This window comes from Plasmodium inui (assembly GCF_000524495.1).
Source record: "Plasmodium inui San Antonio 1 unplaced genomic scaffold supercont1.20, whole genome shotgun sequence".
Taxonomy (NCBI): domain Eukaryota; phylum Apicomplexa; class Aconoidasida; order Haemosporida; family Plasmodiidae; genus Plasmodium; species Plasmodium inui.
Genome location: NW_008481854.1, coordinates 86,864 through 114,670, shown reverse-complemented (window position 1 = coordinate 114,670; position 27,807 = coordinate 86,864). Strand labels below are relative to the sequence as shown.

At 45.7% G+C, this 27,807-nt stretch overlaps 6 protein-coding genes across 6 annotated transcripts; 4 read left to right on the top strand and 2 right to left on the bottom strand.

The window, feature by feature from the left end:
* Positions 1 to 1,158: 1,158 nt before the first annotated feature.
* Positions 1,159 to 4,722, top strand: C922_04145 (hypothetical protein; the record flags this gene model as incomplete). The annotated part of the gene is made up of 1 exon (XM_008819730.1): positions 1,159 to 4,722. One exon carries the CDS (start codon positions 1,159 to 1,161, stop codon positions 4,720 to 4,722), a length of 3,564 nt encoding a protein of 1,187 aa, XP_008817952.1.
* Positions 4,723 to 6,029: 1,307 nt separating this feature from the next.
* Positions 6,030 to 6,786, top strand: C922_04144 (hypothetical protein; the record flags this gene model as incomplete). The annotated part of the gene is made up of 3 exons (XM_008819729.1): positions 6,030 to 6,201; positions 6,346 to 6,449; positions 6,628 to 6,786. 3 exons carry the CDS (start codon positions 6,030 to 6,032, stop codon positions 6,784 to 6,786), a joined length of 435 nt encoding a protein of 144 aa, XP_008817951.1.
* A 2,366-nt stretch (positions 6,787 to 9,152) lies between these two features.
* C922_04143 (oxidoreductase) lies at positions 9,153 to 11,080 on the top strand (the record flags this gene model as incomplete). Its single annotated transcript, XM_008819728.1, has 5 exons — positions 9,153 to 9,730; positions 9,850 to 10,193; positions 10,374 to 10,600; positions 10,724 to 10,827; positions 10,933 to 11,080. The coding sequence occupies 5 exons, from the start codon at positions 9,153 to 9,155 to the stop codon at positions 11,078 to 11,080; spliced, it is 1,401 nt and encodes a 466-aa protein (XP_008817950.1).
* An 855-nt stretch (positions 11,081 to 11,935) lies between these two features.
* Positions 11,936 to 16,309, bottom strand: C922_04142 (hypothetical protein; the record flags this gene model as incomplete). Its single annotated transcript, XM_008819727.1, has 1 exon — positions 11,936 to 16,309. The coding sequence occupies one exon, from the start codon at positions 16,307 to 16,309 to the stop codon at positions 11,936 to 11,938; it is 4,374 nt and encodes a 1,457-aa protein (XP_008817949.1).
* Positions 16,310 to 17,523: 1,214 nt separating this feature from the next.
* On the bottom strand, positions 17,524 to 19,272 carry C922_04141 (hypothetical protein; the record flags this gene model as incomplete). The annotated part of the gene is made up of 4 exons (XM_008819726.1): positions 17,524 to 18,027; positions 18,191 to 18,760; positions 18,982 to 19,019; positions 19,230 to 19,272. 4 exons carry the CDS (start codon positions 19,270 to 19,272, stop codon positions 17,524 to 17,526), a joined length of 1,155 nt encoding a protein of 384 aa, XP_008817948.1.
* A 4,962-nt stretch (positions 19,273 to 24,234) lies between these two features.
* On the top strand, positions 24,235 to 26,315 carry C922_04140 (hypothetical protein; the record flags this gene model as incomplete). The annotated part of the gene is made up of 3 exons (XM_008819725.1): positions 24,235 to 25,812; positions 25,952 to 26,046; positions 26,219 to 26,315. 3 exons carry the CDS (start codon positions 24,235 to 24,237, stop codon positions 26,313 to 26,315), a joined length of 1,770 nt encoding a protein of 589 aa, XP_008817947.1.
* Positions 26,316 to 27,807: the final 1,492 nt, after the last annotated feature.

The window sequence follows — 27,807 nt, the reverse complement described above, 5'->3', positions numbered from 1 at the left end:
CAGGAGCACCACATTGCAGAGCTGTACGGCGCCCTGACGTGTTGTGCCGATTGAGGAGTTGTTTTTCTTTTTCTTTTTGCCCGTTTTGCTTGGGGCCCCAGCCAGTAGGGTAAATCGCTCGTCTGCACACACGTAGATAATGTGTATTCATGTATGTATTTATAAATGTCCCTGTTTATGCCTTTCTTTTTTTTTTCCCCTGTTACCTCTTCCTATCGTGACAACTCCAATGTGACGCACCAAGGTGTGGACGCAGGGAGGGGACTCCCCTGAAGGGGCCCTTTTTCCCGAATGGATTTTCAAACCATCGCTGTAACCGGTTCACAAAATGGAAAACTGCTAAACGCTTGGGGAACGGACATATGCCTCCCATCGCGCAGGGCAAAAAAAAAAAAAAAAAAAAAATTACATCCCTGACGCGTGTTCTATACTGAATTATCCGCTTGGGCATACAGGAGATGCCATCTTCTCCATTGCTAAAGTCCAGAGGTTGATTCTTTTTCGTGCCCGGAGTTGTTCCGCACCGCCCGGGGGAGTGGCGAGGCGGTTAAACGGGAAAAGGAAGAGAAAAAATAAAAAAATAGCGAAATAAAGAGCTAAAAAAATAACCGAACGGCAAAATGACGAAACACATGCTATCGAATGAATGAGGCCAAATAACACCGACCAAGTAGTGCCAGTCGAGCAAAACCAAAGTTCAGATCGAGAGAACTTCCATGCGCGTGATACAACACGGAGCGGCTCATCCAGATCGTCTTCGCCCGTCAACCGAAGCGGAGGAACGATCCGCGGCCCCTTTTCTGTGCAGATCATCAGTCGGCACGCACCTTCCCAATTTGGCAACCTCCCCCGGGACAAAATTAACTACTCTTTTGGGAACACGCTAGAAACGAGTGGATGTCCACACCTAGTTATGAGAGCACTCTTAAGGGAAAAATAGGACACTTCAAATCGAGGCGCTGGAATGCAAGACAAACGGAGACCAAACCCCTTTTCTCGTTTTTTTCCTCATGAGCGCAGTTAAGAAGGATCTAATCTGGATATTTCCCTCGCCCTGCGGTCGAAACGTCATACATATGCATTATATATATGGACCCCTAACGGGGCAAGCGCGGTGCTGCTAGGGAGAGGTGCGGAAAGAGGACAAATGTGTACACAATGACCTTCCCCAGCAAAAGGAAACTGGTAAAGGCGGAGCAGTTCACCGAGAAGAAGAGGGCGAATGCGCGGGGGATAGTGAAGGCCGAAGGGGAGTCAGTGGGCGGTGCAGTAGCAGATGCGGTGGATGCGGCAGTTGTGAGTGCCCCCCCCGTGGGGAGAGAAGGTAGCGGGTCGGCCATCGCCTGCTCGATCCCGCACGGGAGTCGGCTGAAGAAGGGGGCCATAATCGAAATCACGGTATTCAACTGGATGGTGTTTAGCGGGCCGGTGACGCTGAAGGCAGAAGAAGGAATAAACCTGATCGCAGCCGCAAACGCAAGCGGGAAGTCCTCCCTCGTGTGTGCCCTTGTCTTTGGCCTAGGCTACAACTCGAATATCCTCTCGAGGAGCAAAGACCTAATCAATTACATAAAAAAGGGAGAAAAAAAAAGTTTCATTGAAATTAAGTTAAAGAAAGACGAAAGGACAAACACGACGATAAAGAGAATTATGAACATAACTCAGAATAAGTTGGAGACATTCTGGTTCGTCAACTGCAAAAAGGTTAACCAGACAGACATACAGGAGCTACAGAAGGAGTTCCATCTCAACTTAGGCAATTTGATAACATTCATGCCACAAGAAAATGTAAGTCGATTCTCTAGGCTAACCCCAGAGGAGCTATTCGAGTGCACTCTCATGGCGATTGATAAGAATCTACTAGACAGATATCATCACTTAAAGAAACTGATAAGGGAGAAGAAGGAGGGAGAGCACAACATGCAGTTGCTGGAACATCAAGTGAAGGAGGAAGAAAAACTTATAATCGATTTGGAAGAAAAAAAAGGGAAATTTGAAAGCTTCAAAAAGTTACTAGCCAAAGTTAGAACATATCGAGTGAAAAAATCCATTATGGTTATGAATGTCAAAAAAAAGCAGCTCGAAGAAGTGAGAGGAAATTTGGACTCCCTCGTGAAGGAGAAAAATGCACACTTCGAGACGCTGAGGCAGTACCTATCCGAAGTGGAGAAGTGTCACAAGGTGATTAATCATCTGTCTGAGAAACTCTACAAAGAGAAGAAAAAAATCAAGGAGGCAACAACGCGATATATCAAGATAAATGTCCAATTGGACGAAATAGAGGCGCAAATTGTCAGCGAGGAGAAGGTCATGGAAGACGCGGTACAACACATGCACGAAAATGAGGAGCATATAAAAAACTTGGACAAAAAGAAAAAAAAAATTGAGGAAGAGCTAGACCAGATAGAACAATTCTTTCGTCAAAGGGCCACACAAATGGGGATCCAAAAGGGAGATGATGATACGGAGGTGTCAGAAAAGGCACTCCAAGAGGAACTAAAAGACATGGCCAACAAGAATAAGCAGTTCCTGATGAGGAAGTACGCACTGCAGACGGAGCATGCGTCCCTCATGGGGAAGCTACAAAAAAGGCAGAACTATCAGAACATACAGGAGGAGAAGTTCCTAAATAGCATAGAGTTTACACTACGTGAAAGGATCTTGAATTATAAAAGGAACATAAAAAGCATTGTACTGACACACCAGCTGTTAAGCCAATCGTTTTTAGAGGACCTAAAGAAAAAGTATGACTTATCTAAGATCACAAGTCAGAACGAAATGAATGGAGAGATTATCGCTGAGTTATCCAAGCGGAACATCATTTATGGACCACTCTGCAAATATATCAAATGCATCAATCCGCAGTTCGATTACGTGCTGGAGTTTTCCCTAAAAAAGTACTTCAATAGTTTTCTTCTCATCGAGAAGGAAAATACATCCCTGCTGGAGTCTCTCTACAAGGATTATAAGCTATCCGTGATTACCATGTCGAAGGAGAATCACAAATTGTGCCACGTGACCAACGAAATGAGAGAGCATGGGGTGGAATGTTTCATTTATGAGTTATTTGAAAGCCCTCAGATTGTAAAAAATGGACTTATGAATTTCATCCCTATCAATATCGCCTTCGTACTCCGAGAGGGAACTTTTAAAAACAAGACTACGAAGGAAATAACCCATTTTAACAATTTCATGTTGGAAGAGATTTCCAGACAGATCAATGAACAGGTCGGTAGTCTCCTCTATTTCTGTGAACAAAATGTGCATCGATACAGGATAAGTACGTACAATCAGAATGTCTTTATCGACAACTTCACCTTCATAGAGAGGAAGTGCAAAATATTATACTACATCAGCTCGGAGGTGAAAAAAGACATTCATATGTTGGAGAAAAGGAGGAAAGAATGCGAATCCGAGATGCACACATTGAAGAAGAATATGGACGAATTGGATGTCTTGAAGAAGAAGAAAAATGATCAGTACAATAACCTCATTCTACAAAGAAGTGAGGTCAACATTAGGAAAAAGAAAAAATTGCTTCTACTTAGGGAACTTCGAACCGTGGAGGAGAATCTGAACCTGTACCTCAAGGGGGAACAACTCATTGATGAGAAAAAAAATAAAATAACCATACGGATTAACCATCTGAATGAGAAGAAGATAAAGCTTTGTAGCGATTACTTTGACACACTGAAAGGACACAAAGGCAACGACATGGAAGCCTTTTCCCTCGGGAGGAGACTCTCCCAGTGGAAAAAATACCTCTCCCTCGTCAAGAGCCAAAACGCAGAAAGTGAGCAAAAACACCAAATGCTGAAATCACAGATTGATCTGGAGAACACCAAACATGCTGCCCTCATCCACGATATTGACGATCTGCAAAATCTGGTGAAGGTACAGAAGGCAGAACTCTGCAAGGAGGAAATCAAATCGCTCAACGAGATTAAAGTCTCCCTCGACGAGATCGATAACATTCTCCAGGAATGTGCCATTCAACAGAGGATCTATAACAACTTAGAAAAAAATGAGGAGAAATATAATATGCTCGTTTCATCCATAGAACGCCACAATGAAAATGTGAGACAAAAAAAGGAACAGATAATTAACCTGGGAAAGGAACTCGAAATGCATAGCAAGCAAATTCAGTTCGTCCTCTCCAATTGGGTAAATCAAATCGATGAATGTATCCTCTTCCTAAATCATAACTTAGGCAAATTTATAGCCTTTATAAACCCCGACTATGGTGCAAAAATCGAACTGGCTAAAAAAAACGACCTTTTTGAACGATGCGAATTGTACATAAAAGTGAAGTTTAAAAAGACGGCTCCATTTTTGCTACTCTCCGTTTCGCATCAATCCGGGGGGGAACGCTCCCTCACCACAATGCTGTACATCCTATCCATTCAGAAACTAACAAAGAATGGCTTCTACGTATTGGACGAACTGAACCAGGGGCTCGACCACACCAACGAGAAGAAGATTTTTGAGCTGCTCTCCTGCCTCAGCAACCCCTCCATGTATAAGCAGCACTTCATGCACCACTACGATTATAAGCACATCCAAATTGACTACCAGTCGAAGCCACAGTACTTCATTTTGACGCCCCAGATAATTCGGGACATCTTCTTCAAGGACATCACGGTGCACTACCTCTTCAACGGCTTCGGCGTCCTCCCCGGCCAGTTCGACGAGGCGGTCGACGGAGCGGTGGACAACTTCTAGACCGGGGACCAGCCGCACCTCCTGCTCATGACACGTAGGAGGCTTGCCCTTTTTTGCTTCTCCTTTTTTTGTTAACTTTTTCGCTTCGCCTTTTCGCTTCACTTTCTTTTCCCTTAAGTAATCTTCCCATAATTCGCAGTAGCCACCGCGTGATCACTCCGTTGTGCGAAGGGGCATCATAGGTAGCTTCCCTCGTCAACCCCTCTCCTGGGGTGAACTCACGCGCAGGAGTCCCTTTCCACTAGCGCGGTTTGTCCTATTCGTATCTTCACGCTTGCTACGCGGCACTACAGGGGGGTTCTTCCCCCCTCCAGACTTTTTCGGATATCCCTGTCCTCCACATCATGCTGGCACCTCCAAACGGAAAGTAGTGACACAAAAGGGGTGATTTAGGACAATCGAGGAAAAAAAAAAAACCGCACCATTTCAATATGGCGGGTGAACGAATGCATGAAAATTAGGCGAGTTGCAAATGTTCCCTTTTGTTTTTTTTTTTTTTTCTCGAATACGAAGTCATCCGCATTCGGGGCGACGATGCTACATATTATCCTCCTCTGAGGCTTACCCAATTTGGCGGTGCCACGCCAATGTATGCCCTCCCGCCTGGCACGTTGCTTTTTCTCTTCTCATCGCTGCGTAACGGTTTGGGAAAAAAAAAAGGTTACAGTTTGGTTTTTTTTTCCCGCGCCGCATTTTGGGTTACGTACCGCTGTTCGTTGTTTATGCGACGAGTTAAAAAAAAAAAAATAGAATAAAATAAAATAAAAATTAACCAAGCGAAAGGACTAACAGAACAGCATCAGAAGCGATAAACTCTCGCATAAGCACAAAGAACAGCATCGAAAGCAATTTTGCAGCCCCCCCACCGGCCAAGTGGATGAACAGATTTTCCCCCGATCTGACCAAAACAACCTGGCAAGTGGGGTAACAGGACCAACGACGGAACGGGAAAGATAATAGAAGAGGAGTGCAGGAAGAAAGTGCGGGAGGATGGTGTAGCAAGAGAGCATAGCAGAGGACGACATTCCCGAGGATCCACATCTACGCTGCATATATAAAAAAAAAAAAAAAAAACTATCTCTTTAGCTTGCCACTCCCTGTCAAACGGGGGAGTCAATCAAACAAGCGACGTTGGAAGGAACCACGAGTTGAGAATCAGCAGGAGGCCTTTAACCATTCCTCTGAATGTTCGAGCGCACCCCCCTCGGAACAAGCAGCGACAAACATATATCCATATATATATGTTGACCGATAGATATAGTTCTGTGTACCTTCTGCATACCCACTGTGAGCGCGTTTTCTCCAACATGTCAGACACCGTGGTGTCGACGGACGCTTTAAACACCGCGGGTGTTGCAGAGGACGACGACGTGAATGCCAAGATTTTCCCCTTGGCCTCCCCGGAGCTGACGAATCAAATTCTCGATGTTATACAGAGGGCAACTGTGTATAGGCAGTTAAAGAGGGGAGCCAACGAAGGTAAAAAAGGAAATCCACTTCACATACTTTGAATAAGCTCCTTTGGGATGGTCTACTGTACGTTATGCATACCATGTTGACATGTACCGCTGCTAAGAGGACAGGGTTTACTTTTCTTTTTTTTTTTTTCTTTCCTCCGCGCAGCTGTGAAAAGTCTCCACAAAGGGATATCCGAGTTGGTGGTTCTCGCTGCCGATGCGAAGCCACTGGAAATTATATCGCACATTCCGCTTGTTTGCGAAGACAAGGTGGGTTCTGCTAATCTATTTATTTCAGTTTCTTTTTGTGCGAGCTAAGTCGTGTGAAGGGTTTGACTTGACTCGGATTGGTCGCGTCCGCCGGAATGCGCAACCGTTTCTTTTTCTCACCGTTTTGCTTGCACACATTTCTCCTTATTTTTTTGCTACCTCCGTCCCCCTTTCTCAGAACACCCCGTACGTCTACGTTCGCAGTAAGATGGCACTCGGCAGAGCCTGCGGAATATCCAGATCAGTTATAGCCACGTCGATAATCACGAAGGATGGATCCCCCCTCGAGACGCAGATAACCGAGCTGAAGGACCTCATTGAGCAGATGCTCATTTAGTTTTTTATTTTATCTTATTTTATTTTTTATTTTATTTTTTTATTCTTTTTTTTATTTTTTTTTTTTTTTATTATTTCTCCCCCCCTTCGTTTGGCGGATTGCCTCCTGCATAGGCTTCACCCCCCCAATGCGTTATGGTTATAGTTTGAAACGGCTTCCTTTTTTTCCTCTTTTTTTTCCTCTTTTTTTTTCTTTTTTTCTTTCTTTCATTTTTTTGCCGAATGTAAAGTTAATTTGTGTGGTCCACTTATGCAGTAGGAATTGTGTGAGTCCGCTCTGCACGAAGCACAGCAACTAAATGTGTAGTGTCATCTCCATCGGACAGTGTCGTAAATCCCCCCCCCAGAACGCTGTCTCAAAGTCCCATCTTAATAATTTTTCTCTTTCAAGGGGTCACTCTGTTGCAAGTCCCTTTGATCTGTGCATGCCGATGAGCAACATGGGCCTGTTCCCGATGCACATGAGTGTACGGGTAGGTTCGCGTGGGAACAGGTCAGCCAACTTTGCGGGCTACCGTCAAGCGGAGAAAACGCCAAAGGTCGGCACAACTTAAGCAAAAAAAAAAAAAAAAAGGACAAGGACTTCGCTAAGAAGATGGCAAAACTACGCGGCATACATCCTCTTTCGCTGCGCTGGGAGGAAGAGTATACCACGCAAAGCCGCTTCTCTGAGAAAAGAAAAAAAAAATCTGTGATATTTGTCACCCATGGGTATGCAAAAGGAACATGAGAGAACGCGCGGAACGGGCTGTGCGGCAGCGCGAAAAGGAAGGCCATACGGAAGCGCCTGGCGGAAGTGCGCATACGTGGGCTACATACAAAGGCTTATTCGTTGCTCTCCCTTCTTTATGTTTCATTCCGCGAGCATCCCTCCCCTAGCGGCGCGTTAAAAATTATCTACTTGATCTCCCTTTTTCTCTTTTAATTCTAATTTTTTTTTTTTTTTGCCTTCTTTCACGTTCTGACCTGGAAAACTTTTTTTTTCTTTTTTTGTTTTTGGGATCATAAAGGAATTCACCTTCCTGTCCCTCGGCGCACTCGCCCCTTTAGGTATATATCAAGTTATGTATGGGGGGCCCCAACGCGCATTTTCACCCCTCTGCCGTTTACCTTTTTCAATAAAATATGATGATTTTATTAGTGCCCCTTCAACCAAGGAAAAAAAAAAAAAAAAACTTTTGCGCTGATGAATGCAAGCAGCAATAGCAGCGGTTAAACATCTCAGTGCAGCAGAAAGGGGTGCCACTCTGATCAGGCCATCGTTCGTCCAAGAGTGCATACTCATAGGCATACCCATAGGCATACGTATAAGCATAGGAATACATATATACACACTAGTCATTACTTAAATATAATTATACCAAGGCGATGCAAACACGGGCGACACGCGCAGGAGTGTAACCTTCTGCCTGTGAGTCCCCCTCGTACGCTTCGCTTATTCTCGCCCCCTTTGTAACTAGTCAAAGGAAAAGAAAATAATTTTATTTTATTTTTTTTTTTTTTCCTATAATAATATTATAAATGGAAGAACAAATTTCAGTGTACACATTGTCCTAGACGCTTGCGCACGTATCGCACATACCTTCCCTCGCCCCCCTTGGGTGTTCTCAACCTGCAGTGCGCTTCGTCGCACCTTTTTTTAATTAGTTTTAATGCAAAAGTTATATTTGTTCCTCCTCCCGTTTTTCCCGTCTTTCCGTGAGTTTCTTTCACTCGTCTTTTCCGTTTTTCTGTGCTACTGTGTCCCCGCCCTATGTCTACTGCGCCTGTGAATGATTCATCGTCCCCCCGTGCATTCCATATGAAGTACCAGCTCCGTACACATGCAGTAGGTATTTACTTTTCCTTCCACTTTGTACGTACCGCTCCACCGTAATAATAATTTTATGCATTCTTTATTTTTTTTTTTTCCACAACGCACGAGTCCTACCATTCTGCGTCGTTCTTTTTTTGTTTTTTTTAATTATTTTTTTTTTTTTTTTTTTTTTTTTTTTTTTTGTGCATGGAATGACTGTGTCTGTTCCTCTCATGGGTCACTTCTATGTGTTAGCAAAATCGTGTCCTCCCTCCGTAGCTACATAATTGGGTATCTCCCAGCAGTTCCCTACGCTACACGGGGGATACACATGCGTCAAATGTGTCATCTGCGTCAAATGCCTCCCTCGACTGCAAGTCGTCACCTCCGCTTGCCTGTGTCATCCCCTCTTCCCCATTGTGCCATGTAGCGATGAGCAAATGACACTCCTCGTGATCGCCCTGACATACTTATAGCTGAGAAGCCCTCGCGTGCTTATGAACCATAGTGAGATTCCCGTTAGGAGGAGAAACTCCCCCCCCTTACCCCTCCACCTTGCTGCTGCTTCCAAAATGAAAGTCGCCGTTGTATCCGTGCTGTTGCCTCTGCTATTTCTGGGCCTCTTCCTAAAATCGAAGGAGCCGGAGGTGCTCCTCTCCTATGGACAATCCGTAAAGAACACCTTCAAAGAAATATTGCTCTATTTTAACATTTTCGACATCGAGTTCCCAGAAAGCTATGTCCTAAACCAGAAAATGCTGGGCCTACACGTGAAGGATATAGAAAAGGACGCATATACAGCATTCCCAATTCTGAGAGAGCTAAAGCAGAAGGATTATTTTCGTATCTTCAAGGTTAACCTGCACATACCATGCAAATTTCTCAAGGTAAATGAAAAATGCAAAGAAATAAAAAAGTGCAGTGTGTGTGAATGTCACGATGATGAGATCCCATCCAACTTTCGGACCAATGAAATTGAGATTATTGAAGATAAAATGACCACTGAAGATTTGAAGAAGACTTTTATTGAGAGCAAACTGTACAAAGACATCCTAGGCATTTATGCTCCCTCCGATGAGGGCTTTCTCTCCTATGTGGACTTGGTCTATAACTCTCCCTCCTTCACAGCCTACGAGGGGAGGAACATCTGGTAACGTCTCAACCAGTGCTACAAGGCATCTCCACAATGTCGCATTTTTGTACGAACCGCTCCCTGTAGTGTATATGCCTGTTGCACTTCTTTACCGCTTCTCACTTCTCCATTGACAGGAACAAAATTTACCGGGAAAACTGCTTCCAGAAGGAGGAAAACATGTGCCACGAAATGAATAGCTTCTACAAGATCATCTCCGGTATGCAGTCTAACATCGCCATCTTGTCAGCCGAGTACCACTACCTCAAAAACGACTTCCTCTTTGGTGACATGCACACGGAGGATGTAATGAAAAGCGACCATTTTAAGAAGCAGAATTATGAATACAACATGCAGTTCTTCAAGGAGAAGATTGCTCTCTATCCGGAGAGGATTGAGAACCTGTATTTCACGTTTGCCATTTTGCTCAGGGCCATGTGCAGGCTCAAGTCGCTTGTCAGTCAGTGCAAGTGTAACTCGGGTGAGAGACGAGGGAGACAGTGGCGGCGCGGCCAGCGTGCAAACTATGCTGCTTCGTGGCGGCGTGGCTTCGTAACAACCCCGCTTCGTAACGGCACTGTTTCTTAACCACACCGCTTCATAACCACACCTCTTCGTGAGAGCGTGGCTTCTTAACAACACCGCTTCTCCCCCCCCGCAGGCCACGCACAGAACGACAAGGAGGCCCTCAAGGTGCTCAACGACCTGCTAGGCAGCTTCTACCATTCGTGTTCGTCAGAAGAATTCCTCGAGCCTATCTTCCCAACACAGGGGAAGGAAATACTAGCCAAGTTTGTGAACATAACGAATATTCTGGACTGCGTGCCTTGTGTGAAGTGTCGTCTGCATGGCAAGCTGAAGACCACCGCTCTGCAGATAGCCTTGGTGGTAAGTCCAACGGGAGGCAGGACGGGGTTTCCCCCCATGTACCTACCGATGTACCTGTGTAGGGACAGCGCCTATGTGTTCACTTCCTTCCACACATGAGCGCATTTCTCTTTGTCACCACAGGAAGGGATGAGTTACGAGCACATCGGGTCCCTGGAGCGAAACGAAATTACGGCGCTGATCAACTCTCTGTACTACTTCGCCGATTCGATTATCATCCTAAATAAGTAAGTTGCACCCCCCACTTGGCTATGTGTGCGTATTTTCCGCTTCACTTTACCGTACCCGTCGTAGTTCCTCCCACAATTATGTCCGCTTTCCCCATCGCGCAGGTTCGAAGAGAGGCAGAAACTGAGAAGAGCCACGTTCATTTTTTACCTCCTCGCGTTTTGTCTCTTCCTGATCTTAATGATATACTCCGTCATTTTTATCACCGTGCGGAATTGTAAGAAAATGAAGAAGAAGAGAAAAATAAGCTAACGGGGTGAGGGCGCGGTGGAACAGAGCACGCCAGGACCAAGCTTCACTCAGATGAGTTACGCAAGAGCAGCGCGCCTGCCATAGAAGTATACTTACCTTTTGATCGCTCCCGCATGTGCACCCCTCTGCTCACAAGAAGGAGCTTCCACCTGGAAATTCAACTTTTCTAACGCATCATGAATTAAGAAGTTTACGGTTGACAAAAAAAAAAAAAAAAGGAGCGGACTGTGGAGCGATGAAAAAAAAATAGAAGACCAGATCGCCCATCTAGTCATATCTTTGCCTTGGCTAAGTAAAACGACTTCCTTTGGGAGGAGACGTCACTCAGAATTGTTCACCTCCCCCGGTTTGTGCACCCCACATAACGACACGCTCGTGTCGTGTGGACACGTTAATGTCTCCCCCGAATGTCGAGACAAAATTGCTGATTGGTCAAGGGGCGAATGGCGGGGATAGACCCCCCCACAAGACGCATGAGAATGCGTCAGGGAGCCCTTTCGTATTCTTTCGACACGTATGCGTACGGCTGGCTAAAGAATCTCTCGCGCACTTCCATACGTTTTGTGGGTGTGTCTATCCCCTCCATCCGCCCCTTCACCTCTCCCCCTCGTATGTCTTCACCTCCACCCTGCTGATGATGCATCTTCACGAAAATGCATGTCTCCCCTCCGTTTCATTTCTCTAACTTGTAACTCAGTAATTCAGTAGTACAAAAATAATTTGGTAGATTTTTACAAAATTGGTAAAGTTTGCCCCGTTTGGGCTATCTCTAGATTGAACGCAGAGATTGTCCCCCTATCGGTTGAGAGGCTGCTACTCACCGCTTACTAGAAGCTACCCCTCGCTGAGAAGCTGCTACCCCCTTGTGTGTATCTCCATCTTCCCGTCAGCGCCCGTAAACAAAATATAATTGCAGGAGCTATTTGCACTGTCGCCCTCACTGTGGACAGCGGAATCTCCCAACCAGTCAGGGTGATTAATAAACGAAATGTATGACGGGCTGAAGGAACATCTGGAGGTGAAAACATTCGTTCTGCCAGATCCCGTCACAGGATTGCCATCATCATCCCCCTCAAGAGGGTCATTAGGAAGGTTCCAAGAATGTATCGACTCAAAAAAGATATCTCCCACCGTGTTAACTGCACATAACTGTTGCCTGTCGTCACAGCTAGCTGTGATGAGGAAGCTGCTTCCGCTTTGGTCTCTGCTTCCACTTCTGCTATTTCTTCTGCACTCTGTGGGTCTGGTCGAAAGATCATTCACCCAGTTGTCCCCCCTAATGTCATAAAAATAAAAGTTACTATTCCTGTCTAGGCTAAAGATGGTATTATCATTGATGAGAGAGCAGTAAATGATTCTGTTTGAATTTTTTAAAAAAGTCGAATTCAGATTTTTTTTCATTTTTTTGTCAAAAAGGTACTGCGGGGTCAGATAATTTACGGTGATGTAACTTTGCTCGTATACCTTCTGAATCGTTTTGTAGAAACGTCTCACTTTCTCATTGTCGTAGAGGTGAAAAAACCTTCCGGACCCCAGTGCACTACTACCCCCCTTTGGGGGCATTTTGCCGCTTCCCCGGTGCCCACTCACCAGGTTGCTCTTCCCATTGAGGCTACCCAATTGAAGCTTCCTCCGCGGAACCCGTATGTCGAAGAGCTTGAATCCATCCGAGTAAGTAAACAGAAGCTTATTTTTTAGCTGCACGAATTTCACAGGTTCGGTGAAATTGTCATATATTTGTAAACTCTGGAAATCCCTCTCAATGCTTAGCAGTTGCACCGTTTCGTCTGCCGACCCTGTCGCGAGGTAGCTGTCAAAAAAGCTCATGCTGTTTACCGTGTCGTTATGCAATTTCCTCGTGATCATTTCGCTGTAAATGTTTGCGCTAAGGAGAAAATCCTTTTTCCTTCGCTTCCCTTTGGTATTCTTCCCCCCCATGTGTGAGTCATACTCAAACACGTCGTCGAAGGAGGACAGCAGCGAGTGACTGGAGTCGCTGAGCGGGATACTCGAGTCGTCGGACAGGGCGCCAGCATCCCCGGGATTAGCGGAGTGCCTTACATTGGCGGCACCCTCGTGAGCCTTTGAATCGACCTGCGCATCTCCCTTGGGGGACGTCGACCCGCTGGATGCTGCCACGCCTGGCCGCCCCGTTCGTGACGCACCCTCCTCGTTCGCCTTCAAAATGCTCTGCGGATTTAGTAAGAGAACATTTCCGTTGGAAGTCCCTATGAGGTACTTCCCCTGCGTGCTGGTAACGCACGAGAAGTTTTCGTCCCCAATTTTTAACGAAATCAAATTGGCGTTCTTCCTCATTTCGCTCCTAATTAGATCCTTGTGAGTGATTATTTTTATGAATCCATTGTTACAGACGAAGCAGACGTTTGAGCTGTTGTGCGAAACTCCTTTGACAACACAGGGGAAATGGTCGCTTCTATGTAGTTTCCAGTGGTTTTTTTTTAAATACTCTCCATAGGCTTCCTTTTCTGATTCCCTCTTCCGCGTGTACTTGGTGTTGGTTCTGTCCTCCACAAGGGGAGTGCTTCCCGCGGTGCCTCGTCGTTTGTTCTTGCCCCGGAGGGGATCCTGCGCGGCCTCCTCGCTAGCCCCATCAGGAAGGACGATTCCCTCAAGGGGTCCCTCATCAGGGTAATCCTCGTCGTAGTGGCGTTCTCGCTCCTCTTCCGCTTCGTAGTTGTCATGGTCTGTTTCATCGTCATCGTCCCCTTCCTCATCCTCGTCGTCATCATCCTCCTCCTCTTGGGTCACGTTCGCGCCCCCCACGACGGGTCTGCGACTGAGCAACCTCCTGCGCATTTTCAAGTCTTTCCTTCGCTTGCGTTTGAAGTACAAATCGCGCAGCACTTGCTTAAACACGGGAGAGTAGTACCAGGGTGAGTTACTAATATCCTCACGGTACTTAAACGTGACGGAGGATTTCCTACAAACATGGTGTTCTCTAAAAATCTGAAAAGGGCATTGTCCAAATTCATGCAGCTGTGTTTTCAAGGCTTTGGAAGGCATAGTCGTAATGAGAGATTTAATTTTATCGTTAAAGTTTCTCTCAAATTCTTCTTCCTCCTCCTGTCTGATTCTCTCCCGATGAGATTTATAGTTGGCAGTGGAGAGTTTCTCATTCAGGATGGTATGCATATAGGTAAGGGGGTGAAAGAGGTTGAAATTTTCCTTCGCGATTTGTCCATACTGCTTATATCCGAAAATTAGATTAATCCATTCGTTGAGATGCTTATTAGCATAGTTACTCTCCAGGGCATTTTTCATCTTGGTTAAGAAGTCTTTCGCGGAGGAAGACCATTTGGGAAGAATGACATCGTGTATATTTCCCTCGTTTGAGCTAATGTTAAGGAGATTTTTTAAAAAATGATCATTGTCTTCATAAAACTCGGGGATGAGTTCGATGAAGGACGAATTTGCATTCAGAGCAGTGTTGAAGGTGCCCTCAATGGAGAGGAATATCCTAGACAGCGTGTCAAACTTGCCACTCTGCAGCTTTAATTGACATTCAGGATGTAGCCGAATGAGGAAGTAGACAACATATGCCAGGGTAGAGTAATGGGAACCATAGAAATAATCATGGTCCTGCATTTTCTCAATCAAGGAATTTAGCCTATCTGTGTTGAGACATCCCACTGGTTTCCTCAGATTTCTAAACATCGAATCATCACTGAGGTTTAGTTCTTCTCTCTCGTAATCACAAAGGATCCATGGAAAAACAGGGTACTGAGAGAAGTCTTTCCTGCTCCTTCCAGCAACACAGTTAATGAAATCGATATACTCATAATTGGATATCGCCCCTCCTTCCCACTTCTTCTGAATAGCATACAGAAAATCGTTGTTCTCTTCGATGAAGAAGCATTGAGGGTTAATCTTTTTCAGGACGGAGATTATCTGCTCTCTATCACCAAAGTTCATGAACTCCACGTAGAGCGAGCTGTACTTCTTTTTACTCTCATGGTCGAAAATGATTTCCAGCGCGTTTGGCTTCATTATTATAATTCTCTTAAACACATGAAGAATCGATTCTGTTTTCCATTTTTTCTCCTTCTTATTTGTAAAGTTAGGATTGGCTTGGAAGTAGATAAACTTGTTCGTTATATTTAGTAGCCCCTTTGTTCTTAGTAGAGGTGATATTTTAAAAACCCAGTATCCTTCCATCCGATTTGTGATGATTTTTTCGTGCAGACCAATACTACTTATATCGAATTTTACATTTTCGGTCAGCTTCTCCATCATCCTTTCGATGTACTTCTCCGGGTGTATTTCCCTCACGGTGGGTAGCGGCGGTGATGCGCTTCCCTTTTGCGTACCGCTTTGCAATGTGAGGCTCGTCCCGATTGCTCCGTTTTCATATCTGCTGTCATGCCTGCTTTCCCCCTGAGCGTGGTGTGGAAGGAGGCCTTCTCCTCTCCCTCCTCCCACGCTACCCCCCTCCTCCTGCTTCCTCTTCTTCTCCTTTATGAGGATCTCCATCTGCTTCTCGTGCACCACCATGGCGATTTTTATCTTCACCATTATGTCGTACACCTCTCTCAGCTTCTTCGCACTGTTTGCCGCGCCGTCGCATTGGAAGAAGTACACGAAGGAGGCTACCCCAGTGCCGCTTCCACTAACAGAAGTGTTGACGCCGCTGCTCGACGCGCTACCCACGGGGGAAGGCCCTTCCTCGTTCTCGTCAAAGCTGTTAAGTATCCTCTCAAACAGAGGGATCTTCTCATCTATGTTGTCATTATCAATCCCGCGGATCTCCTCGTAGTACTCATTGTACAGGCTGTTCATAACGTTAAGCACGCGTCTATGCTTCCGGTCGTAGGTGAACTGAGACGTGCACCTCGTCTTCCTGCCATGCACAATCGTCTTCATCTTTATTACTTCTGACGCCTTGATTATGATATCCTTCCCCAGGGCTCCAATCTTCGCGTTCTCCATCTTCTTAAAGGGGAACTTCAAAACAGGCTCCTCCACGCTGTGCGGCTCGAACACCAGCGACTTGGAGCACAGTCGCAACCTCCCGCGGGTGGTAACCCATTGCTGTGTTGCGGTTAGTGGCTGTGTTGCGGTTAGCGGCTGTGTCGCGGTCAGCTGCTCTGTCGAGGCCAACTGCTGTGTCGAAGACTGCCTCCTCCGCATCGTTATCAGCATGTCATCCATGTACTCCTCGTCCTCCTCCAGGAAAAGCAAATTGAAGCACCTCGCCGGCGACTTATCCATTTTGCCATCGCCGACGTTGAGGAGGAGCTCGCGGTTGTCGTCGCGGTATCCCTCGAGGTAGCCGTCACGGGGACCCTCGCATAAGTTGCAAAACAGGTGCGAGATTGTTGATTGTTACTCGCACGACTGGGAGAAACTCCCTCGTAGGGGTGATTATGATGCCTTCCTGTACACGAGAGGAAAGCCCTTGCCCCCCCCATTCGTGGCGCCGGCTCACTTCTCACGCAGTGGCTCAACCCATGCCATTCAAAACTTCCAAGCGGTGAAGGGTTGGCAAAAAAGAGGCAAGTCCCCCCCACGTGGTTTTTAGTAAGTACAAACAGGGGAAAGTACGCGGCATGTAAATGAGCAGCGAGCCCTTACATGGCATATAAATGAACAGAGACCCCTTCACGCGCCGTGGTACACCCTCGCATAATGGTATGCCGTTTGCAGCGTTCTATGGGCATCTTACAGTTACGTGCGTTTGTTTTAGATACTTGTGCTGGTTTAAGAATGCTCTTTTTTTTTTTTTTTTTTTTTTTTTTTTTTCTCTCCCCCCCCTTTGGGTGATTAGGTCACATCGCCCCATCCTTCAAGTCGTTTTTTTTTTCTTTTTTTACGCACCACTTGGGGGTGGCGGAAGAGGAGGAGACAGAGGCGATAAAAATGGAGAATTTTTTTTTCTAAAAAATGGAGGTAGCACATATGTCACACGAACGAACGAGTTGTTCCCTCCTTTGAATTTGTTTTTCGAATTATGACTTAACATTGGTGCGTGCATATATGTAGTTTTACAAGGCGCGGATGCGTCAACTTTTTTACAAAGACGATGTGTATACAGTGTGGTGTTACTTTGGGGAAGGATAAACTGATGGAAATTTTGTTTTTCTTTTTTTTTCGTTTAGTCCAAATGAAGAATGGCACATATTTTGGCCTCGTATGTCGCGCTCTAAAACGGGTGCTGAGTGGGGGGAGCACCCGTTCATATACATGCGCACATGCATGCTTAAACCCATCAGTGTATGAATACATCTGTATGTGCATGCAGACATATGTCTGTACAACCAAACATCGGTATGTGCAACCAAACATCGGTATGTGCAACCAAACATCGGTATGTGCAACCAAACATCTGGATGTACATCCAAACATCCATGTCTGTAGATCTATACACGCACGTGCGTGCCTGCGCGTGGAGGGCACTTTCCATGGAACAAGCTGCCCCCCCGCGGCTATCCCTTCCGAAACCGTTGTAATCTCAATTTGTGTAGCTCGGACAACTCATTATTTATTTTGTTATACTCCACTGGGTTTTTTTTCCCCTCAGTTGTTGGTTCCCCATTTGTCCGTTCCTCAGCTGTCGGTTCTTCGGTTACTTTTAGGAAACCTTCAGGGCTGCCACAACCTTTATGTGTGCTATCCACCGCATGGGTTTTCCCTGCCGCAGGTGGTGTTGTCCCTCTTAAAGTGTTAAAAGATCCATTTGCATGGACGACGCTGCAGGTATTGTTGTGACTTTCTCCTTGCGTTGGGACTATCTCACTGCGAAGTTCAGACGGATGAGCGCCTTTGCTCACTGTCCCTGCATCGGGCTCATTTTTAGAAACCATCATCTCGATAAACTCGTATAACTGCGACTGGGCACATATTGGATCCTCGAAATTTTTGATGTTCCATACTTTTATCTTGCGTCCGGTTCTTTTGCACAGGGCGCAGATGTGCGGCAGCTTCGTGACCTTCGCGGGTGCAGGTAGACGTACACAGGTGTAAGAACGTACACAGATGAGGGTTCCTATGTCGGTTGTGCGCATTTACTGCGCAGATATGTTGCCCATATGTACGCATGAACTCTCCTTTTGCTTGTCTCCCCTTGGGGGTGAGGGGGTCGCCCCCTCTTACCTTGTAGGTTGTGGTGAAGACCATTGCGTCCTGATCGTGCTCGTGACGCAGCCAAAAAATGAAGAAGTCCTTTATTATGTCCTGCACCATTTCGTTATTCCATATGTCCCTATTCAACTTCAAGGAGTCAAATTCGGAATCCTGAATGCTCACAAGGATATACTTGTTTTCCGCTCTCGCCTTTTTACGCACCTCTTCCAAAGACAGAGAGCAAATGAGAGAGATTGGTGCTGAAAAAAGCTTCCCAAATGTTTCCCCTAATTGCATTTCTTTTTTTTTCTCATTCTTGCTCTTTGCATTAATCGGTAAAAAATTGGAGTAATCCATGTCGTGAATTAACGCTTGGTTGAAATGTTTATCCGGCTCTCTAACGCTGTCGTCACACTGGGTGCTGCAATTTTCTTCCCCTCGATCTTGTCTGTTGTCACTTGCTGCTTGTCCGACGTCTCCATCTGGCAGTGTGGCTTCTGGGGACCTCGATGGATCCTCTGTCTCTCCTCCGTGTGTAGCGGGCCCTCCATTTATTTCGTAATAGAGCTGTAGGGCATCGTTGCAGTTTCCGTTGCACATCTGCGGGGGGGGGGGAGGAAAATGTGGTAAATATGGAAAAGGGTGCCTATCGTGCAAAACGGTAGCCAAGTCAGGTTAGAAGAAGGGACACAGGAAGCAAAATGGAGTCGATGAAAACGCGTCACAGAAAGGGGGAGCAAAACAAGAATACATACAGGGGGAAAGGACAGCCACCATGGAGGCCATCCCCCCAGAACTGTGTCCTCTCTTTATGATTGTACTTCCAAATAGTACAGGGCCATGTCCTCCGTTGCATCCTCTGTCCTAATTAAAAAAATGTAGAAGGTATTGTTAAGTGAGTTCTCCGGGCCGTTTGTCTGGCGATGGAATCTCAGGAGCTATGACGTAGTCAGCAGGCGCACCGGCCTGCCCGACGCGCGCACATAATGGGATGCCTATGTGTATGCGTTTGAGCCTTTGGCTTCTGTTTCTTTTGCCTCTTTGGTGGCTGCTCCTTTTGCGCCTTTACCAATATGGGTGAGGAATTCTTCAATCTCCCGTTTGCCCGTCATTTGGGGGGTTCACAGTTTGTAGGGCGCTCTGAAGAGCGGCAAAATGGCCTATAGGGAAGCGCCTCCGATGGGTAAAGCTCCCCGAGCAGGTACATACATATGCGCGCAGGGTAAGTACGTTCACGCGCTGATGCGTTTATACGTATTTGCGCATTTGCTTATTTTCTTATTTCCTGATTTAACGGCGTGTGACAGCGTACGGAGGCGCGCTTCCCCCGCCCCATCATTTTAGAAACTCCTTTTTTGTCATTCTCCTTCCCAGTGCGCTTCACCAGTGCGCTTCACCAGTGCGGCATTTCACCCAGGTGTTTTTCGCGCGAGGGGGTGACCCTTTAGACATATGCAAAAATGCTACTTGCCCTTCTCTTGCATTTTTTTGTGCACACTGCGGGGCTGGCGAATGGTGAGAAGTGCCGTCTTGCGTTTTTGCGCGCCTGCGCAGTGTGCAATCTTAAGGGGGCATGGGGAACACACGTGAGCTTACGCGAACATGATTGGCATGATGGGCATTAGCGCCATACACAAAATATGCAACATTGCGCCATTGCCACGTGCACAGTTGTTTGGTCCCAGTTCGCCTATTCAGCACCCACCTGTTTCTTCACACATCTCGTCGCCTCGCCCTCCCCGGGCTTCGCTTCTCCGCGTATGCACCCTGCATAATTGCCTAATTTGTACGTACAGGTGCACATATGGGAAAATGCCGCACCCTGAACAAACTTCGCACGGCCTTTAAAAGGATGCGAAGTGGGAGAAGTTGGCGAAAAAACGGTAAAGCCAAAGCAGAATATGAATTCCCACCTGAACTTTCAACCGTAATGCTAATTAACTCAGCGGATGTCCCAACCTGCAGTTAGCCACTTCCCCATTGGACACCTTCCCCCATGGGCCGCTTTCCCTCATTTTTCATTTCTGCCCCCCCTAGGGTAATGTCCTTTTTTTTTTCTTTTTTGCGAAATCTACCACCTCACATTTTCACACTCCCATTTTGCGCAAAGGTCAGTCCCGTGTGTCTGTCTGGGCGACGTGTGAAACGGTCATTTGGGAGATTGGCCGATTCGCCAATTGGCCAACTGGCCAAACTCGCCGCTAATGCCGCCTCCCAAATGTAGAAAAATAAATGCATTTGTGATGAGACACTCGCCAGGTTGAGTTAATCTGCCTGCAGGGCGAGGTGAAACTTAAGCGTGCTGGGAGCACTGTCCAATTTTTTTTTTTTTTTTTTTTCCATTTAAAGAAAGTACAGAATTTTCCTCATCATGCAGGTAGGTAGCGCTAGAGCGAACGTATTTTTTACTCCTTTTTGGGAATCACAATGAAATGTTCCTTTGGTGTCTCTCTCAAGTTTGGGTCACCTCAGCATCGCGCAAATGTAGCGGAGCTGAGGGGACAACCTGGTTGTTGTAGGATAGGTCATCGTGGCATACACAGGGGTATGCCCACAGATATGTGTACGTACAGATATGCAGTAATACCTATGTACGCATTCACAATTGTAACTATGTCGTGTAATGAGATGGTTAAATTGACGAGGGGAAAAAACTTTACCATGCTTATAAAGTGTGCGCACCTGTGGTGAAAGCTTTAAACGGTTGCAGCTTTCTCCGAACCGATTTTCCCTTTAGCCGCGTGTTCGTAGAGCACGGAACGCTTTCACAGGGTCCGGCAAAAGCATTTATACATGATATAAAGGGATAACCCTTCTTTTTTTTTTTTTTTCGGATTGTTACGCCGCCTATTAGCTCGCCCACGCGTGGCATGGCGATCACGTCCTGAGCAGGAGATCATACCGAATTGGTGACCCAATTTTACGCCAAAGTAGCACCCTCATCAGTTGAAAAAGCATATATGCCAAATGAGGGCGAAGTTCTGTGTTCGTAACCACAGAAGGGGAGGGGAAAAAAATTCTCTTTTTTAAAGTGGCGTTTTTTCCACTCGAACTGGGAAAGGAATATGCATGGTACATATATAAAATATACCCACTTTCGCCATTTGGGCAGCTACATAAAATTACGTGTAGCAGCATTGTTACCATCATTATATGGGAGAACGTGGCTACCAGGGAACTTTGTATCCACGTAAAAGTGAGTAATTTGAGTTACAATTACGATAAAGGTAGGTATGCTTAAGATTGTGCGTGTTCTGGTTTCCTTACCCAACATATGGGTTTTTTTTTTCCCTTCCCTTTGGCACTTTCCTTTTTTTTTTTTTTTTTTCCCCTTTGCATGTAGTAAGGCCTTGTAAAAAAGCGAAGCTGAAGTGATTTTTGCCTGAACATATAATGCCCTTGGAAATGAAAAAAAAAAAAAAAAAAAATGTAATAAAAAAATCGTGAAAAAATTGTAAAAAAAATTGTAAAAAAATTGTAAAAAAATTGTAAAAAAATTGTAAAAGAATCGATTTGCATTGGTGCCACAACTCATTCTTTGCATATAAACCGTATTTTATTTTACAGAGCAGATAAAAGGAATTATTCCAGTAATTCCCCTCATTTGCAATAATTCCCGTCATTTGTAATACTTCCCCTTTTATGTACAATTTAATCTTATTCTTCCATTCGTGCCACTTCGGGTAGCTCCTTTTTAACAAACAGAGATATGCATTTTCTATTCATCCACAGTTTACTCGTCATATGCATATGAGGAGCATACCTTTCTTTTTCTCCAGTCAGTACATACATCTTCCAATTGACTATTTACAAAAATATACAATTTTTTCGCAATTGCGTTCTGTACAATTGTGTGATTGTGCCATCGAGATAATCATTTAACCCAAGCTGATAACAGTTGGCAGCAGGGGGGTTGCTAGCCCATTCCAGTTTAATTCTTCTTTTAATGGCTAATTTTTTTTTTTTTCCCACACCTTTTTTAGCTCCCAATTCATTCACTTTTTTTTCGCTTCTTTTTCACTTTTTCTTCACCCCTTTCTATTTTAATTTATGATGAATATGTGCGCGTCAATAGGTACGATTAAATCTGTTTGTCATTTTAAAATCAGGTGAATTTGACGCGAATCGTCAAATTGGCAGAGCTGAAGAGAAGTCGCCATGCGATGGCATCTCCCCAATTTGTGAATTTATAACACGTTGCAGTGAAGTGAACGTTGTTTTCGTGCAATGCGCTAGTGCGCCGATGTCAAGTAGGCAGTTGTGTAGCGCCCAGTTGTGTAGCGCTCAGTTGTGCCAAATCTTTTCAAGCGTGGCCCAAACGCGCGCAGTTACCCAGGTGGATCCGGACACTGAAGAGGGCAAAAAAAGGGAAGCAAAAAGGGGAGCAGAAAAAACGAGCGGAAAACCGGACCAAGGGCGAAACCCCGAAATTTCCAAAGCGCATACACAGAATACGAACCGCGCAATGTAACAGAACTCCCCCCTTCCAGCTGAGAGGACCTTTTTAAAAAGCGCCTTCCCCCCATTTTGAAGAAGCCACACTGTGTGCATAAAATCACCTGCGCGTAGGAGGTCATATTGTATATCATTAATTAGCGAAAATCATTTTTAATTCTGAACCTATTTTTTGTGTTTGCAAAGGGCTAGCCAAATTGTGTATTTTTTAAGGGGGATAATAGACAGCAGCCCAGTTTGCGAAACATTCCTTCACAGGATCGCATGCGCACACACGTATGTATGCACATGTATGTATGCACACGTATATATGGACACGCATATCATATGTTCGCTGCAATACACATGTGTGCGCCCGCGCGTATGCACGACTTAACGGAAGAGGGACTCTTTCAGTAACCGCCTTCTCCCACTCGCTCAGTTTTTAATTCTGCTGTTAATTCGCAACGAAGAGGGTAATCACGCCGCACTTAGACGCCCACACGTCAAATCCATCGATACGCACCGCGCAGTCGCACGTTGGAGCGCCGAATTCGATGACCAACGGAGCAGCTGACATGAAAACGACGGCCGAGGCGAATAATGAGAGTATCTTCGAAAAAAAGAAAAATTCCCTGTTGTGCCAGTATCGTACCCAACCCATTTTCATCCATCTTTCCCTTGTCAAGAATATTCATCTAGATATTGGCTAGCTAGCTGACTATTTTTTTTTTTTTAATTTTGGCTTCCCATCACGCGTATCTTTTTTAAAAATAATGTCTTGTGTTCAATTAAATTGAAGGAGAAGAATTGCGAAGACATGAGAAGGTGCACAGTGCATCAGAATTGTTCGCACTTGTATAGCAGCACGGGGGGGGGTCGCGCGTAAGCGGGGGTGTGTAGCCACACAGGTGTATATCTGCTGTGTGTAGTTACATGTTTGTAGTTGCTTCGGAGAAGTTACTTGTCCGTGCCTCTTCTGCGTTGTCGCTTCCGCATTTGCTGCGGCACATACATGCCTGTGCGCGCCAGCCGAGTCAACCCTCCCCCCCCGGACGCACACGTGCACCCATCGACTCATGTGCACACGTGCGTATACCCACAGACAGTAGGAGAATATGCGAACGCAACGTACTCCTCGTTTCTATAACTTCCAAAAAAGTCATCAAATAATATATAATCCCGAAATAGTGAAGTGGAGACCGGGGCAATCCGAAAGAAGGGGCAGAGGAAGCGGTTTGAAGTGAGCCGGATAATGATAAACTGGTTAGAAGTCTAAATCAGCACAGGAGAAAAGACGACGAAAAAGAGTGAATAATTATCTTCACAAGAATCGTCCGCAGGATCGCAAAAAAGGAAAGGAACAATCCTAGTAAACGAAAGACGCAATCCCAATAAAGGAACGAAGCGGACCCCTCAGCCTGCATACAACGCACAAGAAGGAAAAGGCGCAAAGTACCGAGGCCCTATGCGCGCACGACAGAAGACACCCAGTCATATCAAACGAACGAGTAGAGACAGGTTAAAATAAGCAGACAAAGGAAGAAAACCTTCGTAAGATTTCACAGAGACGCCATCTCACCGCCAACCAACGAGAGAGAGAGAAGAAAAGGCTTCCCCGTTTTTCATATAATGAAAAGATGAATGAGAAAAATGATAGCGAACTCCGGAGTAGCGATCATGACAATGGCCTTCAGGCCGTAGGAGAAACAGGCCCAGATGGGAGTGACAAGACAAGGGGAAGTCAACACGTCGGAGGTTCTGTGGACGACTCGGGGGGCTCAGCGGATGGGATGCATGGGGCAGACGGGGTGAGCGCGTCGGACGGGGTTAACCCTGCCTATTGCGTCGACTCGAGGGAGATAGCCCATTCCGGGCACATCATCGCGGATGGCCAAAGCGAGCGCAACGAAGGCGCGATGAAATCGTCCTCCTTTTTTGGAAACCTTTCCAGTAAGATAGGAAATTTTAACAGTGCCTCGTGTGAGGAGGGAAACACAGATGGTAACGCTAATGGAAGCGCGCATGGCAGCGCGAATGGTACCGCTAACGGAAGCGCACACAGCGTAAGTGAATTAGGGTTGTTATCCAAAGGCGCGAGCAGCGAGTTCCAGGCAGAGGCGATGGACACCGTGCCACAGAGCGGAGAGTTGGAATTAGCTCTCACCGCCATAGCAGCGTTTAATGAAAGAAAAAGTGAGTTAAAAGTAAGTAGGGGAGAAATCTACCTCAGTGAGAAGGAGTTTGGTATAATATCCTACCTCCTTTCAGGCAGTGGGTTCAGATTCTGCCTCATGGACGACCCCAAGAAGAAAAAAAAGAGAGAGCTGTTAAGGCTGGACGAACTTCTACTGGAGGCTAAGAGGTGGAAGGGTGATGGACTTAGCTCGAGCGTCAAAAGGGAAGGAAGCCACGAAAGGAAACTGGGGGGGCACCTCACCTATGTGGACAACAGTGAAGATCCAAATGGTGCATATCCCTACGATGCAGAGGATGGCAGCGAAGAGGAAGGAAAATTGTCAACACGCGTAGGGGAATTAGGAATACACTGGGACAGAAGCGAAGTCATCAAGGGGGATGAATCTCCCACAGAACGCGAGACACAAAGGAGACCGAAAGGAGAAGGTTACACCCATCTCGACTCGGCAAGCGAAAGAGGAAATAAAACAAATAATGACATATCAAACGAAATGAGAAGTGGAGCTGATTATAAAGAAAGGCTACAGCTATGTGAAGAAGTACTGACTCAGCTAAGAAACTCCTTTTATGACAAAATATTAAACATAGAAAATAACTTTAAAAATATAAGTAACAAAATTGAAGAGAGTAATTGTTTCTATTTCCAGTGTATTATGGATAAGTTAAAGAATGGGGGGTATGAGAATGTCTTTCTGATTTATAATGACATATATCTGTACGTTAATAACTTATTGTTCCTTTCCAAGCCGTCTAGTTTCATTTGGATGAAAGTGCACGAATTGTCGACTCAGATTAATGCCTGCATTTCTGAGGTTCAACTGAGGATGGAGAAAAAGAAGAGCTCCTCTTCCCAAGGCGCGCAGCCCGCGTTACAAGAGCAGGCTGATAAGGACGAGGTCGATAAGGAGAAGGCCCTTCTTCATCCCCCTGGGGACACCCTTGAGCAGTCCATCAATGAGGAGGAGAAGCTCGCCTTCCAGCTACTCCTAGGAAAGTTGCACCAAGACATACACTTCGAGGTGAGGCACGCTGCGAGCGCTTTGAGACGGCACTCTTCTGCTCCGTCGTAAATGCCGCGTTCCAAGCGGGGATTACTATTTATTGCCTCTCACTTTTCAGTTATTACTTATCACCTCCCACTTCCCACCCCCTCCGCAGCTGTTCCGGAAATTCAAAAGCAAAGCCGTGTGGAAAACCCTCGAGGGGGGAGAGATCGAACTGGACGACAAGCTCACCAAGGCGGATGTGTTCAGGTACGGCTGCGCCAATGGTCAGAGAGGAGCCTGCACACATGGGAGTGTTTTCCCACACGCATGAGAGTGTTCTCTACCACTCTGTTTTCCCTTTCCCGCTCATTTCTTCCCCCCCCACGGTATTATCCTGCCCATATTCCCCATCACCCCATTTCTTCCCCTTCCGCCGCAGAGAAATGTACAATTGGTGCAAAGTGCAACTGGAGCTGAAAAGCAAGCGTAGTTATGTGTCAGAATCAGAGAGCGATTCTTCGAAGGACTCCTATTAGCTATTTTAATTTTTTTTTTTCTTTTCCCCTGTGCCGCTGGATGTGCAGCGGAATTATGCCTCTGTATACCGTGTGCGACCTATTCGTTTCCACAGGTCACAACATATTTGCCACCATCCCCTTCGAATTAGTGTTATATCCCTGACCATGGCCTTGTGTCAGAGCGCCTCCCCCCCTATTTTTTTTTCTTTTATTTCTTTTTTTTTGTCCACCTTTCAGCGTACATTTCAGCGCACATCACTCGTTCGAGTGAAAGCAAAAGAACGCCTGAAATTTGAAGCATTCAGTTTATCCTCTTCTGTGTGGGTGGCGTCCATTTGCCGTGCAGCCCGTCCCCCTCGTGCAGCTTCTCGCCCCCCCATTGTTGCTGTGCAGTTGCAGTTGCAGCTGTTGTTAACATTGCTCACGCTATTGTTATTTTATTTTTTTTTGAAATTCCTGCAGCCAACTTTTTGAGCATTTCGGAAATTTGTATTCGCGAGCTTCTCCTGTGTTTACGTCATCGCTGAAGAAATTTGGGCAATGCTTTTTGCCACTTCTTTATGCCACTTCTTTATGCCTCTGCTTTTTTCCTCTACTTTTTTACTGCTGCTTTTTTGATACTGTTGTTTTTTTTTCCCTTTGGCCTCGAGAAATTTCGCTGCTAATTGTTTTAATGCTTCCCCTGATTTTTATGTTCACATCGAACTTGTGTGTGTATGTGTGTGTCTGTACGTACGTACATGTGATGATGGGGACCTCTCCCCTACACCTAAATAGAGCTTTCCGTGGCCCACTTCTGTCTGTCTGCTCTAAAAAGTATTCAGCGAAGAGGAAGGGAGAAAACAGGGGAGCAGGGGCTTCCTGTGCATGAGTGCACGGCGAGTATGTGAATCTCTGCGAAGATTTATTCGTACCCATGTGCCAAGCGGATGTCGCGGTTTGTTCAAGCATGTTGCGTAGTTTTTCAATTTTTTTAACTTTTTCAATTTTTTCAATTCTCTCATTTTTTTCAATTTTTTCAATTCTCTCATTTTTTTCAATTTTTTCAATTCTCTCATTTTTCTCAATTTTTTCAATTCTCTCAATTTTTACCCCTGCATGGCCCAAACAACCGTTATCAATTATCGAATCTAACTTCGTCCAATTTAGTCTCGGTGTAACCGAACTTGACTCAGCCAGATGCTCTGTATAGACACCATATGGTGATATTTTTTTTTTTTTCTTTCTTTTCTTCCCTTTGCTACTCCGAGGCCAAGTAAACGTAGCGCCTACACCCTCCTTCGGAGGAACGAATACACCTTTAGTTAACGAGTAGGGGGAGGCCAAACAAAAAAGAAGGCGGCATCACTAACGACCCAATAGTGAAAGAGGGAAAAAATTACTTATCCGTAATTCGCCAAATGTCTACGTCGGGTGGAGTAAAAAGTTACCCAGGTGAGGAGACAAGTGGAAGAAATGGGACCAGACAGGGGAGGTTAATGTAGGAGAGGGTACAGCAGGATAACATAGA